A 15,335-nucleotide genomic window follows, 5' to 3' on the forward strand; every position below is an offset into this window, starting at 1 on the left:
AAATTGACTTAAATTTACTCAAAAACAACTCAAACTTTAGCTTCTCTATGCACGCATACAGAAGTAAAATAGTTCATAACAGGTAACAAAAGTACAAAGAACCAAAAAACCCCAAATTTGTCAGAGTTAAATAACAATTCCCTGCAAAGCAACAAGGATTCTACCACACTAAGAGTGTGCACTCTCTTGCCTTTGCAATATTCATGTTCAGAAAACTGCACTTTTTTTAAGAAAACTTAAAAAAAACGAAAAAAAAAATCACTGAAGTTGATGTGGTTGTTCACGCTAGAAGTGTTATCTTCCATTTCAGGTTGGAATATACTCTTCCATTACCTGCCCAAGAAACATTATGCAACTAAGATACCACATAGTATAGGACACAATTTAAGGATAAGCTATCATTAAAAATACTAAATATAAAAAATTAAGCAGGTTATCAAATTTATCTTACAAACTCTCAGGGCACCTGTATTCTGTGAAGTCACACTGATTCAAATTTCTACATCACCCTCTGAAGTAGATTTTATAAGCTCCACCCAGGTCACACTGATAACATGCAACCATTCCACGTTAAGATCTGTATCTAGTACAGAGGATACCCCTGAAGAAATATATTGTGAAAGTCTACAGAGCAGCTTAAAATTTGCACTACAAGTACCACGTATTGAAAATGGAAGCATTGCTAATTGCTTCCCCACAAGTTCTCCAAGCAAAATTTTAAGACTGGTCACACACCATGCTTTTCAAAAGATGCACCATGCCATAATTTCTTAAATTAGTCATAGTCTACTGAACATAGGCCAGCCAACACTAGTCTATGTATACACTATAATCCTTCCAGACACAATAAAGCAAGAATGAAGCAGAAGAAGGTTGCAGATACACCACAGGACTATGCAGTCATGAAAACCTACAAATCTACACTGGTGCAGCTGTGTTCACATAGTGTGTTGTAAAGGAGTTAACTTCAATACAAGGAGAATAAACTGTATGAGTTAAATGTGCCTCAAAATGAGTGGATGGATTCTTTTCTAGAGGTTGAACCAGGTTTACTTATGTTGATATAAAAAAAACCCCAAACCACACCACTCCTAACACTGTAATTATATCAATACAAAAATAAAATAGGCATCAGGCTCAACAGTCTCATCTAGGTATTAAAGATACAGAGGCTAGTGATACTCTTCTGTTACAATGCAAAACCAGACCAGGGCAAAAGATGAGGGCACCACAGAATACACTCTCCTAATACCAGTAGTTTACCAAATGGCATTAGCCACAAATCAAGGATCACACTGTAAGCAGAGGAGGGCCTACACAGGTTTTGGGTATCTACCCATACAAGTTTCAGGGCCAGCAAAAAAAGGTGAACTCCAACTGACTTGGCTCTTGAACATTTTCAATAACTTGCTGATATTAGCAGGTGCTGCAGATGTTCAGTATTTCTTGGGATCAGCTCCTCAAAGGAGAAAAAATCTCCATCAGCATAGGCCCTATCCAGGAATAATCAGGAAAAGGACCTTCCTGTGCAAGTCTGGGAAGAGCTAGCTGAGGGTACACCCCTTGTCAAGAGAGAATGACTTCTGAGTCTGTACTGCAGCAAACCAGACCTCAGTTACCCTAGCCTCCTTTCACTAAACTCCCTTATTCAGCCCCACTGCTAACCAAAATTTTGTCTAATGTTCAGTCATGGGACTACTTGCCAGAAACAACTGAATCCTCTGCCCTGCTGTCTGCTTCACACCAAAGGCAGAGGAGAGCACTTCACTGCCTGCAGGCTGCAACACAGGTGCCCAACATAAGGAACCAGCAAAGGGATCTCCTGCTGAAGTTTTGAAGCCCACATAGGTGCAAGATCCCAACACAAATGCAAAAACCACAAAATTCCTTAACATGTACAGCTTTTTGTTACTGCTGTTATGAAAATAAAGAGGTGGTTGTTGTACATCTACAGGTTATCATCCACACTACAACTGCAGGTCTTGCATAAATAAAGAGTAGAACCATCTTTACACTAGGGAAGACTCTGGCAACACCTTGGTCCTCCATGCTGAAGTGAGGCTGTAGAAAACTTGTTGCCTAATTCACCACCATCAATTCTTTTTGTCAGAGCAGGCTTTCTAACACGCTTGAAGCCACTGTTCACTACCAAGAAAATCCATTCCACTTATCACCATTAACAGAAAATGTGAAGGAGGACCAATCTCCTGCATTTGATGAAGATGAGGACTGGGAGGGAAAGTCCTATGCACAAGAAATGTTTTATGCTGACAAACAGAATCTCTTTCATTTCCATGTTATACGCAGATGCAAAAAAATTAAAAACTTTCCTATTTTTTTTCCTCCTTTTGTTTAAAAGAGTTTATGCCAGCTGCAACAAGTACTCCAAATATCAAGGGACTCCTACTCTATAAGAAGTATTGAAACCCCATCAGTGGGGGTCAATGATAGATGAAGGCATTTTGGACTGTTCTGGAGCTTCAGTGGACCAGCATCCTGTTTAAACTATTATCCCCAGCCCCTGGCTTTTACCACTTATAAAAAATAATTTGGCTGTTCTGTAACAACATCTGTATTAAAAGAATCCTTTATGTATCATATGGCACTATAACATGCATTGTGAGAGTGATGAAATCTTGAGAAAGTCTGCCTTCAGAGATAGTCCCTGATACAAGAGAAACCTTAAGCAAAAATCACCTAAACACGCAGGATATCATTATCCTGAAGATTCACTTGTTTTAGAGATGGCACCAAAGGCAGCCACAGAACGGAAAAGAGGAGAAGGATCAACTGGAGAATAGGAGTAAGAAAAAAAACAGAAAAAAAAAAAAGTAGAGCTATTTAATCCCCTCCCCCCTTTAGTTAATACAAAAACATGCTCTCTGTTTCCAAGGCTTATTAAATTTACTGTTCTCAGAGTGGTTGGCCTTCCACACAACAGCCTGTAGCAGTCACAAAGGTTAATGCAAGCATTTCAAAAAGTACAGGATGGCCAGTTTCATCTGGATATAAGTACATACAATAGAAAATCCAAGAAACGGCTCCAGGCTCTCAAGGAGGAACAAGGCTGTGCTTGGTGCACAGTAAGTTTATTATCAGTATTTCATTAACTAGGTTCTTAAAGAGAAGTCAACCTACCCTTTCTGCCACAGATGACTTATTTTGTATTCTCTCTGTTATCTGAACTTAGGAAGGAAAGCCTAAAACATTTCGGGGTTATAAAGCTGAATAACCCAAAATAAACCTAAGCTACATGGACACAAGAATAATATTTAAGTAAGTATTTAATAAATATTTCGTTAGTTAATTTCATCGTCAGAAAAGTCAGCCACTGCTTGAAGGTCGTATCTCAATATTGCAAATTTTCTAATCAATTCACTAAAAAGAGCATGTCCAAAGATTTTTGACTCGTTGACGAACCTCTCTTGAAAGCCTACATCCATGCGCATCTCACGTGAAGATATCAGAAGGGCTAAGTTTCTGACTCCAAACACCTCCAGGTTGGTCATACTAGACACCAACAGCGAACAGGGATGGCCAGAAGAGACCCACTCCTTATTGCCCTCTCTGACTCTTGGCAGCACTTCACAACGAAGGAGGGGGCACAGTTCATAGGTGAACACTCAAAGAAACAAAACTTGAGTGATGGGACGTGCCCATTACACTGTCCCGCTGTCATGATGAAAAGACCTGGTAAGCAGTCACCCTACTAAAACAGTCACAGTTCGTGACCTAGCCCTGCCACACGGTTTACTTGCCGAGCGTATGTCGGTGAGCCTGAACACCTACCACGACCCTGGCCTGAAGCGCGAGCCTGCGATACGATCTCTCACAGGCGAATAAAGCCAATATTCATTAAAGAGCAATAAACGTTACCCCTGAATACCAGCTGCCTGGGCGCAGCGCGGATCCCGCCCAGGGTGACAATTTAGTTCATTCAAGCGTACCCTAAGCTCATGCATTTAGGAAAAAAACAGCGACCTGGGTCACGGTTTTAGCAATCTAATAGCGGCCAAATGAGAGGGGCCGTCGCACGCTCCAGCGGAACTCTGCCGGTTTATCGCCCTTTAACAGCCCGGCGGGCCGGCGGACGGCAGCGCGGCCGGCCCCCGCCTGCCCACCGCCCCACCTGCCCCCTCCACACACACACCCCCCACACCATCCCCACACACACCCCCGCCGGGGACGCCGCCCCGACCGCGGCGCGCTCGGTAAGATGTCCGACGGGCGGGCGGCGGGGCGAGGGGGCGGGGGGGCGCCCCGCTCCCGCGGGGGACCTACCAGGTAATCCATGTACCGGGTGGCGCCGAGCGCCGCGCTGCTGAGAAGGTCTCCGGGGCCGCGGGCGGGCAACCGCCCGGCTGACAGCGGCGCTGAGGCACCGGGAGCCCCGCCGTCAGGGGGAGCGGCGCGTCCTCTACCGCCGCCCCGCCGGCCTCGGCGGCGCGGCCGCCGCCGCAAGGTGCAGGGCTGGGGGAGGCTCGGCCGCCGCCGCCCCGAGGGCCAGCGGAGGATCCGGGGGCGCCGGCGCTGTCCCGGCGGCGCTGTCAGAACCGCCCGCCGCCGCTGCCGCCTCCGCCCGCACCTCGCCGCGCCGCAGCGGCCCCTGCGCGCGCGGACCGGGGGGGGGGGGGGGGGGGGGGGGGAGGGGCGGGCGGCGGCGGCGGGCGCGCGGCAGGGGGGGGGCGGCGGCGGCCCAGCCAACCCCGGCCCAGCCAACCCCGGCCCAGCCAACCCCGGCCCAGCCAACCCCGGCCCAGCCAACCCCGGCCCAGCCAACCCCGGCCCAGCCAACCCCGGCCCAGCCAACCCCGGCCCAGCCAACCCCGGCCCAGCCAACCCCGGCCCAGCCAACCCCGGCCCAGCCAACCCCGGCCCAGCCAACCCCGGCCCAGCCAACCCCGGCCCGCCGCCCGAGCGCCCGCCCGCAGCCAGAGCCCCCGCCCCGCGCGACGTCGCCGTCAGCTGATCGCACACGTGGGGCGCGGGGCGGGCGCTGTTAAAGGCGTACGCGCCCTCCGGGGCCCGCTGGCCGGTGCCGGGCGCCTTCTGCTTCCCGCCTTGCGAAGGCGCCCGGGGCTCCGCCGCCGGCGGGCCTGCCCCGTAGCGGAGAGGCGAAGGCTGGAGCCGGCGCCGCTGCCGGGGGCGGTGCGCAGCGAACCCGCCGGCCGGGCGGGAGATGGTGCTGCGCTCTGGGGCCGGGCCAGGTGGCGAGGGGGCGGCAAACCCCCGGGCGGGCCTTGTTACGCGTGGCTTAGGGCTCAGTCGCTTGCGGTGTTGGTAGAACCGGGCCGTGCCGGTGTGGGTGCGGGGCGGCGGGTCCGCAGGCGCCGGCGGTCTGTGCTGTGGAGCAGCTGCGGCTTCGCTTGCTACGTGCCTCCGGCGCCGGGCGGTGCTCAGCCGGGTGCGGGCCCCTGGGGGGTGCGAGTGGCAGGCAGAGGCCCCGCAGCCGCCCGGCGCTCGTTGGCTGACGGAGCAGAGGGGGTCCCCGCCCCGGGTAGAGAGCGATCCGGTTTGCGAGTACTTTTTTCTGATGGGTCGGGCCCGGAGTTTTGTTACTAACCTCAGGAGAAACAAGGTCTTGTCGGGAGGGGCCGAAGTAGCTAAACCACGTTCAGCAGAATCTCTTAAGTAAACTTATTTTTGAGAAATTTTATGTAGGCGACTAAGAAGTTTATCTTCTTTATCCTATAGCATATTCCTCCAACCACCTGTGAAAGCAGTGTTCATGTCTTGCACTTCAAGATGACGTCTGACCTGCAGGCTTTTCCACTAATTTTCGTTGTTAGCAGTAACACCTGTCCTGCTGGAGAAATAGAAGGAAATGTCTCAATATGACTGTGGGATAGGCAATCTGGAAAGGTAGTATTGAGTGAGATAATTAAATTCAAAAACCCCACAGCATAATAAAAAGGATTGCTAAAGCAGGTAAGGAGTAAAGAGGAAAGAAGGACTAAATGAGGATCCAAGAGCAAATGGAAATGCATGTTTGTTAAGAGTATTAGCAAGCAGTTGGCCTAGATCTAGTAAAGTGGGGTAGAGGAAGGGCACTTGCAATTGCTGCTCTGATTTATGTAATTAATTAAGGCCTGTTGTAAACAGGCTCAGTTAACAACATCCAGTCACTGTCTGAGTGTTGGTAAGGTGTTCCTCCCATCTGCCCAAAAAGCAGGTAGTTCTTGTCAAAGGATAATTCATTTTCCTCGTGCGTCCAGAAAAAATTTGCTGCCTTTGACCCTTCTTACTTTACTTTTGGAATCAATGTCAAATATATTTGCATAAGAGATTAATTCAGATGAATACAAATGAATTTGTTTACTTTGAATCATTAAAAAATTGGCTAATTTTAGTATTTTAATAGGTAAGGGCTGAAAGGAGGGTTACAGGCTTGGGCTTTCCTGATATTCAGTATTCTGACTGTTTTCACAGCCATTGCTGGCAACTTTCTGCTGATCATGAGATGTCCTTTTAGCAGTGGGAACTACAGAATGAACAGAGGTGGCTAAAGTACACCTCTCAATAATGTAACAAAGGAGCTGCAAGGAACTTGGATTTCATTGTTATTCTGTCACTGCATGTGATTTTTAACATTTTGCAGTGCTTTCCCCTTAACCTTTCCAACCCTTTCTTCTTTTTAGCAGCAGTAATACATCACTCTTAAGACTTGCTGCCTTTAGATGCTTCTGTAAAAGAAGGGTGACTGGAAGAGAATCTAAAGGAGACCATCAGGAACAAGCAGAGGTTTCAGAAGTATTTCCTATGAGAGTAATGGGAAAGCACTGGGAGTTATTTCTTCTAGAGCTGATTGAGGGGAAAACAGAATCCATATGTAGAGAGTTGCTGCAGAGAGGATGTCATGATAAGGAAAGAAAAGTTTGGCTTGTATTGCACCAATGGAGATTTAGGCCAGACACTGGAAAACACTTTAATGAGAAGGATAATCAAGCATGGACAGACATCATGACCAAAAGCAGTAGAATTCCTGAAACTGGTCATGAGTTACATAAACATTTCTCGAGTGTGGCTTAGTTAGCACTGATTTAGATCTGGAGAAAATTAACTACAAGACCTTTCTGTTCAATATGCATCTGATAGATCTGATTATGAAGATGCAATGTGTTTATTTATGCAAAGAAAAATGCTTATTCACAAATGACTATTCTATACATTAATTTTCTTTCTAGTTTATAAATAAGTCTTCGTGAGCTGAACAGAACATCATTTAGTTAATAAAATCAGAAAAGTTCTCGTGTATGAACTGCAAATCCCACAGACTTGATTGAGAAAAACAAGCCTAAGCTTATATATTAGTCATTCTGTTCACAATAATCACACAGGTCCTTTGGCCATAGTGTAGCCTTATGGCACATTCATTTTTATGACATAACATTCAACAGTAGCAGAATGTAAGCAGAATACCAAGTCCTACAACACATGCCTTCTAGCCTACATAGCAGTCATCGTGTTGCTGAGATTTTTCTGTCAAGACCTGTAGGATTTGTTTTATGTGAAGTTCAGTTTTATACTGGAACATATACCCATGCAGTGTTAGCTACCTTCATGAAGAAGCTTGTCAGCAGGAACTAACATGTCAAGAGGGAAGGGAAAAGATCAAAGTATTTTTATGGGGCAAAACTTCATGTGGTGGCTGTTAGGTAATAACTCTGGTTCCAAAAAGTCAAGTGAGCTTCTCCACAGAAGCGCAAGTCTATTTTCAGTTAAATCCTGTTGAAAAAATTATTTCTGTAAAGGAAACAATCTTGAACTTGGGCTTTGCCCCTGAGAAGTGCTGAGCACAACATTTAATCATCTATTGTTTGTGTCAGTGTAATTTATTGAGTTTGAACATTTTAACATATGATTGCCACCTGCCAAATTCAAGGTTTTATGGCACTAGCAGTCAACAAACTCTGAAGGTGGAATTGACATAAAATTGTGTTTGCTAGTAGGTATTAGCAAAATGGGAATTTAAAATTAAATAACAGTGAATATGCCTATTTCCAGAGATACCTGAATGGAATCAGTAGGGTTTTTTCAGAATTGTATGGTCAGCTATATGGATACAAGTTGTACAGCAAGCAAAATGTTGGAAAACAACTTGAGAGACAGGTATACCTTTTAGTCATACTATAATTTCTGGTCTCATTAGTTAAAAATATTCTGGCAAAGATAATATAAGTCCTGCAGAAAGCAGTGCTATTCATTCAGTAGCAGTATACAGGAACAGTATGGCCAGTGCTTCCACATCATGGTTTGAATGACCTGAACACTGCATGTTTTATAAAAAGTGCCCTAAAGCAGAGAGACCTAGCTGTATATCAGTGACAGGGACAATTTAAACCACTTTGCCACATCAGAATAATATCATTCATTAAGAGGACAAAGTTCATAGTGTGTTGTCCCCTTACTCCCCACATGCTGCCCAACTGCTATACTTTTTAATAACCTTAGGTGAAAGGCAACTTACTTCTGTTTATTAGCAAGAAGGTAGTTGTACTTATCTTCAGTTTTTACTGATATAAGGTGCCCAGATAGCTCTGTTTAAGAATCTTAATTACAGAAGAAAAAATATTACCCTTCTAATTAAAGTTGAGAAACACAGATAAAGCATTCAATACCTCTGAAAGTACTGACTACCTTACTCATACTGTGTTATGTTTCAACATCAGTTTTCCATGGTACAAGGTTGTTACAGAGGGTATATGCAAACTCTCATCTTGGCAAGTCATAGGATAGTTAGCAGCAGGAAAGCAAAACATAAGGTGTAGCTTCATGTTAATACCATATACTTAAAAGCCTCTCATAAAAATATGGCCCTCTTCAAGGTGTTGACAATACTCATAGAGTAATGTAAATGCTCCCGAAAGCTACAAAATCCCTTTATTGGACATGGCTAGAAATTTAGAATTGGATGCCTTTAAAAGATGTAAGTTGTGGAGTTCAGAGAGACAAATGATGTGATAAAACAGTCTCAGACTTCACTGGAAGAACAGACAGGAAGCTGAAGATAAGACTAGTTAGAGGAGTTCTGATGTTTAGGAGATGGAAAACAAAAAAAAATTTTGAACGCTCTAATAGTAATAGATGTCTGACTTTCAACAATAAATGTGTGTGGCCACTTGTGACAAAAAATATTTCCTAGAAAGATCCAGAAGGGCATAAAAATGGAAAAAGAACTGGACATCAAAGAACGAGTTTTTCATAAAGGGAATTTGAGTATTAAATAGAGGACAAGAGCAGTCAGCACTTGTATTTGCAGCTCTAATTTCAGTGACAGAGCCTGCTGTTAAACAGTCATGTAACTGTTTCTGGGGAAAGGAAGAAGCTGCTCTGAGTAAATAAAACTTGAAGCACTTGGCAACTCTATCTGATATATGAACAAATGTCAACATGCAGAGATACTACAGGCAAAGGTTCATGAACAATGTGGGAAAATCAAGACCTCTCAGTCAAAAATCTCTTTCTCTGTGGTCTAAGGCTTTGCTACCTTCTGGCATTATTGTCATCATGTGTTTTATGGCTAGGTATTTTTCCTACAGAAGAATACGTGGATATGAAGCAAGCAAGCAGATTTTGAAAGGATTTTTCACCTCTTCTCCTTCCTTTTCTTGTTTCCTAAAATATTTGGCTGTCCTTGAAGTAACCTTGCTGGCAAAATAACAAGTCAGACTAAAAGCAAAGATTAATGGTAAAAAAAGGTCAGAAGTAGAAACCAGTTTCTGACTGCAGTTACACTGATATAAATTTATTATCATTTTAATGAGTAATTAATTTAAACCTGAGGAATATGAATAAAGTAATTTTAATATTACAGTTAATTTTATATAGGTTATTTACTCTTCCTCATGCACCAAAAATGTTACTGTTGGTGAAGTAATACAACAAGATTTGCATGAACAAATTTGAATAGATTAGTCAACAGATTATATTGCTGAGCAGACTGAGAATTACATTTCTGTGTCACCCATCCCAAGCTGGTAGTGCTGTGGACTCATTTTTCATTTCATGACTCTAATGGAAGGACATGAAACAGTCCCACAGCAATAAAAATAATAGTTAAGAGTTCTAGTCCTAAACTGGCAAGCTTGTTTGAATTATTAGTGGAGTTTGAAGACTAAATGATCACAGATAGGAAATCTGCCTTGGTAGCAGGGGTTCTGTGTTTAAGAAACTATGGAATCTGGCAGCCCTAGATTTAGGGCTTTAGAGTTTCATCTCATACACACTTAACAAAACATTTAACTTTTCTTTGCGTGGGTTTTTTTTTTTGAGAAATGCAGAAAATAGTGTTTTCCTAGAGCAAAGTGAAGATTTTTTTTTTTTTTTTTTAATCACAGTTGCTATCTGGTTTAACCCTCTACTGCTTGGGGCACTGTGGAAATACCCTCAAGAGATGGATTAGAAGTAGAATCTTCATGTCCCTGCTGAGAATCAGTGAGGAGGCAAACATTAAGACCCATTACACATAATGTCTAGCTTTCTGGGATAAGCTGAACTTTCTGATTTTTGTGACTTCAGTGTGGTACATTTTATGATGATTACAGTTCCAATTAAAGTTTATAATACATTTGTTTCTAGTATGAATATTCTTCACAGAGTATTCAAATATTTATCTCTCTTGTTCAGATTTGCCTTTTTCATGAAGAAATAAATAGAAGCAATAAAGTTATACTGTGGTCTTTAGTGTTAACATTCCAATACATGTTTTCATCTGTAGCCTTTTCTTTTGTTTTTGACCATATGATGAGAACTGTTAGCCAGAATTACACTTGTGTTCCAAATGTATCCCTAAAAACATAGAGAGGCAATACCATGTTTCTTTCAAACTATAAAGCAGGCTGATTTTGGATACGGTTCTTAAAGCCTTCCACCTTCCCATTTGTCTGAGAAAATTCATCTTACTTTCAGAACTCAAATCACAGTCTTGTGAAGGTGTGAAAAAAATGTCATTACATTAGTAAAAGACAATATATCTTATGACCTACATAACACCTCTGTTGTATTTGGAGATGAACAGTCCCTGTCCGTCCAAACAAGAGGAAGGTGGTGCCCCAAGTAAAGCTGTGCAGAGACCTGGAACACAGATCTGACTGTTGCCAGCATCAGTCCTTCTCTTTACTCTAAAAGAACAAGATTCAATAATGGCTTGTATGAACTGTTGAGAAGAAAGCAAATTAAAGAACAGATATCCTGCTTACTGCATGAGGGAAAGGCTGTGGATGTTGCCTACATTGACTTCAGTAAAGCCTTTGACACTGTTTCCCACAGCATTCTCCTGGCGAAACTGGCTGCTCATGGCTTGGATGGGCACACCCTTCGCTGAGTAAAAAACTGGATGGCCAGACCCAAAGAGTTGTGGTGCACAGAGTTAAATCCGGTTGGCAGCTGGTCACGAGTGGTGTCCCCCAGGGCTCGGTTTTGGGGCCACTCCTGTTTAACATCTTCATTGATGATCTAGACAAGGGGATCGAGTGCACCCTCAAGTCAGTTTGCAGATGACACCCAGTTGGGTGGGAGTGTTGATCTGCTCGAGGGTGGGGAGGCTCTGCAGAGAGACCTGGACAGGCTGGAGCCATGGGCTGAGCCCAACTGGAGGAGTTTCACTAAGGGCAAATGCCAGGGGCTGCCCTTGGGCCACAACAACCCCCAGCAGCGCTACAGGCTTGGGGAGGAGTGGCTGGAGAGCTGCCAGTCAGAGAGGGACCTGGGGGTGTTGATTGACAGCCGGCTGAACAGGAGCCAGCAGTGTGCCCAGGTGGCCAAGAAGGCCAATGGCATCCTGGCTTGTGTCAGCACTAGCGTGGCCAGCAGGGAAGGGAAGGGATCTGACCCCTGTACTCGGCACTGGGGAGGCCGCCCCTCGATTCCTGTGTTCAGTTTTGGGCCCCTCACTACAAAAAGGACATTGAATGACTCGAGCGTGTCCAGAGAAGGGCAACGGAGCTGGTGCAGGGTCTGGAGCACAGGTCGAACGGGGAGCGGCTGAGGGAACTGGGGGTGTTTAGTCTGGAGAAGAGGAGGCTGAGGGGAGACCTCATCGCCCTCTACAGCTCCCTGAAAGGAGGGTGCAGAGAGCTGGGGATGAGTCTCTTTAACCAAGTAACAAGCAATAAGACAAGAGGGAATGGCCTCAATTTGCGCCAGGGAAGGTTTAGACTGGATTTTAGGAAGCATTTCTTTACAGAAAGGATTGTTAGGTGTTGGAATGGGCTGCCCAGGGCAGTGGTGGAGTCCCCATCCCTGGAGGTGTTTAAGAGTAGGGTTGACATAGCGCTGAGGGATCTGGTGTAGTTGGGAACTGTCAATATGAGGTTAATGTTTGGACTGGGTGATCTTCAAGGTCTTTTCCAACCTAGATGATTCTGTGATAATACTGAAACAAACTGCAATTTGCTTATGACCTTGTACTTCATATTTATATTCAACATGTTAACCCATCTTACATAGTTCAGCTTTGTATCTTCCTTAACAGTCACATTTTCCCGAGAAGTCACTGTGACTACACACCTGTACAACTAAATATTGCCTGTAGTCCAAATATAGCATATATTAAGAATATGCTCAGCAAAGCGTATCAGTGGAAAAGACCATTTCATCTCTTGCTGGAAATAATATCATATACAAAGACTCAGAGGTTTAAGTTTTTCTACATTTAAATTTACTTTGTTTCTGAATCTTCAATGAAGAGCAAAATACCTTTTAGCAAAAAGGATAAAATAAATGCTCAAAATGAGTCATAAATAATTTGTTGGTTTTAGCCTGGTCTAGGTAGTACATTAAGAAGAGAAAGGACAAAGTAGTAACACATGCCTTAGAGTATGAACTCTAGTTACCAGTTCACACAAAAGTAATTCTTTCACTTTTATTCATATTAGCTGATTTAAGCTATGCAGGCATGTGAACACAAGTTATAATTAAACCTGCATTTTGCTATGTAGCATATCCTTAGGAGCAATTTTTTCTTTAAAGCATGTCCTAAAGTCCTGCTGACTAAAGTGTGCTTGAATGCTTAAATGCTTTGCTGCATATTCCTGATGAATTAAATTATGTAACTAATGATAAGGCACACATACCAACATACAGCTGAAACAGGATTTAAAAGCAGTATCAGAGTGTAAGACTCTGGAAGCAAAGTCTGAGGTACAGATATCAGTGCCTCAAGAAATCATAACAAGCCTTGAACAATACCAGTCCAGAAAGAGAATCCTATGTGGGTCAAGTGTATTTACCAGATGGATTGTGGTTCAGCCATTTTTTGAAGAAAAGGAGTAGAGAAAAGGTTTTATCAACTGCAGATCATTTTAAACGATTCCCATTTAGTTGAAAAGCAGGAAATACAGTACACTGTACTAATTCTTGAGGAAAAGATAGATGTAGTAAGTAAGGAGATACTGTGAATTGAAACCAACAAGGTAATTAGGAAGTCTTAGAAACAAATCGTATTTCTCCAGAGGGTTTGTTTCAATTGTAACTGTCCCTGAGACAATGTGTGATGTTTCTGTAGGAACAGTTCTATACATCTGCGATAATAAAAGTTTGAAGCAATAATATGCCAAAAGAATCCAGATAGATCAACTTCATGCTCCTCCACTAGGACAACAGATTTAATCTGATAATTTAAGATATAGTGCTACACTGGAAAATATGTCTGGAAGAAGGAAAGCAAACGTGTGTAACAAGATGTTTCTTTTTCAGCTCCACTAATCTCTCTGTCCTGAGACTATTGAATAAATAACTTGAATTTTTAAATCACTCAAGTGTCTCCTTTGTTTCCAAAAGCAACTCACATACACCAGTCTGAATGGGATCTGTACTGCAGATATAAACTGAAGGTAATCCAAATGTTTTTGAGGCATCATGCCTTCTAGGCTTGGGAACCTCCACTTAAATATCTGTATAACCACCTCCACCTTCACCTGAACTGCTCTTAGAAGGTTAACACGTGGAATATAACACTGGTGGTATTCAGGACCGGTTATATTGCTTTCTCCATAAAGTGCTTTGGCTGACTGCTGGCTACTCTACAAATGCTGTAATTCCACTTACATGGGGAAGGTGGGATAGTTTATGTCAAAACAAGGTAACTTACTGCCTTTTCTAAGGTTATGATGGGTAACTAATGTTGAACACAGCAGGCTGTTAAACAGGCTGTTTTAATATAAGCCTTATAAAAGTTTACTCAACAGATTATTTAGTATGTGCTCCAGTAAGTTCAAAAGACCTTAGTTCAAATGTTTATAGAAGCAGAATATTAAATAGGTTCTTCTTAAGTTTTTTCTTAATTCAACTTCTTGGAAATCCACAGGTGAAATTCTTGCTATTTATTTTATATTACAGATTTTTAAGAAACTTTTCTAATAGTGTCAGTGGAAATGACAAAGGATCCCCATACAAAATGGATGATCCTGATAATGAGAATGGTTGCCCATTTGGAAATCACATGCAGAAGTATATTTAAAAACATAAACAGTATTTGCATCCAGTATTTACATCTTCAGGATAATCTTTATGTATCATAGCAATAATAAGAACATCTTCTCTTTGGAAGACTGGAGCCTTTGTCTCAGGAAAAGCAGAAAAGCCTACACCCCGCTTTACAAAGGTCTGGGTACTTGATTGGAAGACCCAGTTCATGCTTCCAGCACAAAAAAGACACTAGCTACCTGACCTTTGTGTAAAAGGTTTTGTTCAGAGGTTTTCCTGGTAACTGGATTTTCCATAAGCCTTATGCACTCATTTTACAAATAGGCAGGCTTGAAAGAAAAATATAATTCTTGAATTCCTGGCTGTCCAGAATGCATCTACTCTGCTCTGAGCCATACCATGTTGTGTGTGTGCACTCTGGTAGCGCATACCCCATCCATGGCCAGAAGGGAAATGTAAAGCAAACAAGTGAAGTAACTTAGATGCGCTGATCCAATCAAAACCAAATTGCAAAATGATATTAGGTGGTGTAATTACATCACATAGCTAGCACATCCATCAAAAGATGTGTTTTGCACTTTCAAACTGACCATGTAGTCTGCATATTTTTGGAATACATATTTTATCTTTGAATTTAGGCTAAATTAGCATGACAAGGTATGACACTGTTCCTCCCTACATGGAAGATTTTTTAATAAGACAACAAAACATCTGTTGGGACACAGGCAGCTGACCTTGAAATGCCATCACTCTGACAGCTCTCTCTACTGTATCTTGTTCCCTGCCCAGAAGATCCTTCCAGTAATACTGTTCCAGAATGACTGGAAGCCACTGTCCAAGAAAACAGATTATAACAACAGACAGTGGGACTTCTATATCCTTTAAACATAGGAAAACAGCAACAGATAGGT

General features: G+C 43.1%; 1 protein-coding gene across 3 annotated transcripts in view; it reads right to left on the bottom strand.

The window, feature by feature from the left end:
• ARL15 (ARF like GTPase 15) overlaps positions 1–4,590 on the bottom strand; it is a 226,262-nt gene extending 221,672 nt beyond the window's left edge. For all 3 annotated transcript variants that reach the window (XM_074932223.1, XM_074932222.1, XM_074932224.1), the window contains exon 1: positions 4,282–4,590. In XM_074932223.1, the coding sequence (XP_074788324.1) occupies positions 4,282–4,293 (12 nt within the window). In that variant the 5' untranslated portion in view covers positions 4,294–4,590. The remainder of the gene's footprint in view (positions 1–4,281) is intronic.
• Positions 4,591–15,335: the final 10,745 nt, after the last annotated feature.

This window comes from Athene noctua, chromosome Z (assembly GCF_965140245.1).
Source record: "Athene noctua chromosome Z, bAthNoc1.hap1.1, whole genome shotgun sequence".
Lineage (NCBI taxonomy): Eukaryota > Metazoa > Chordata > Aves > Strigiformes > Strigidae > Athene > Athene noctua.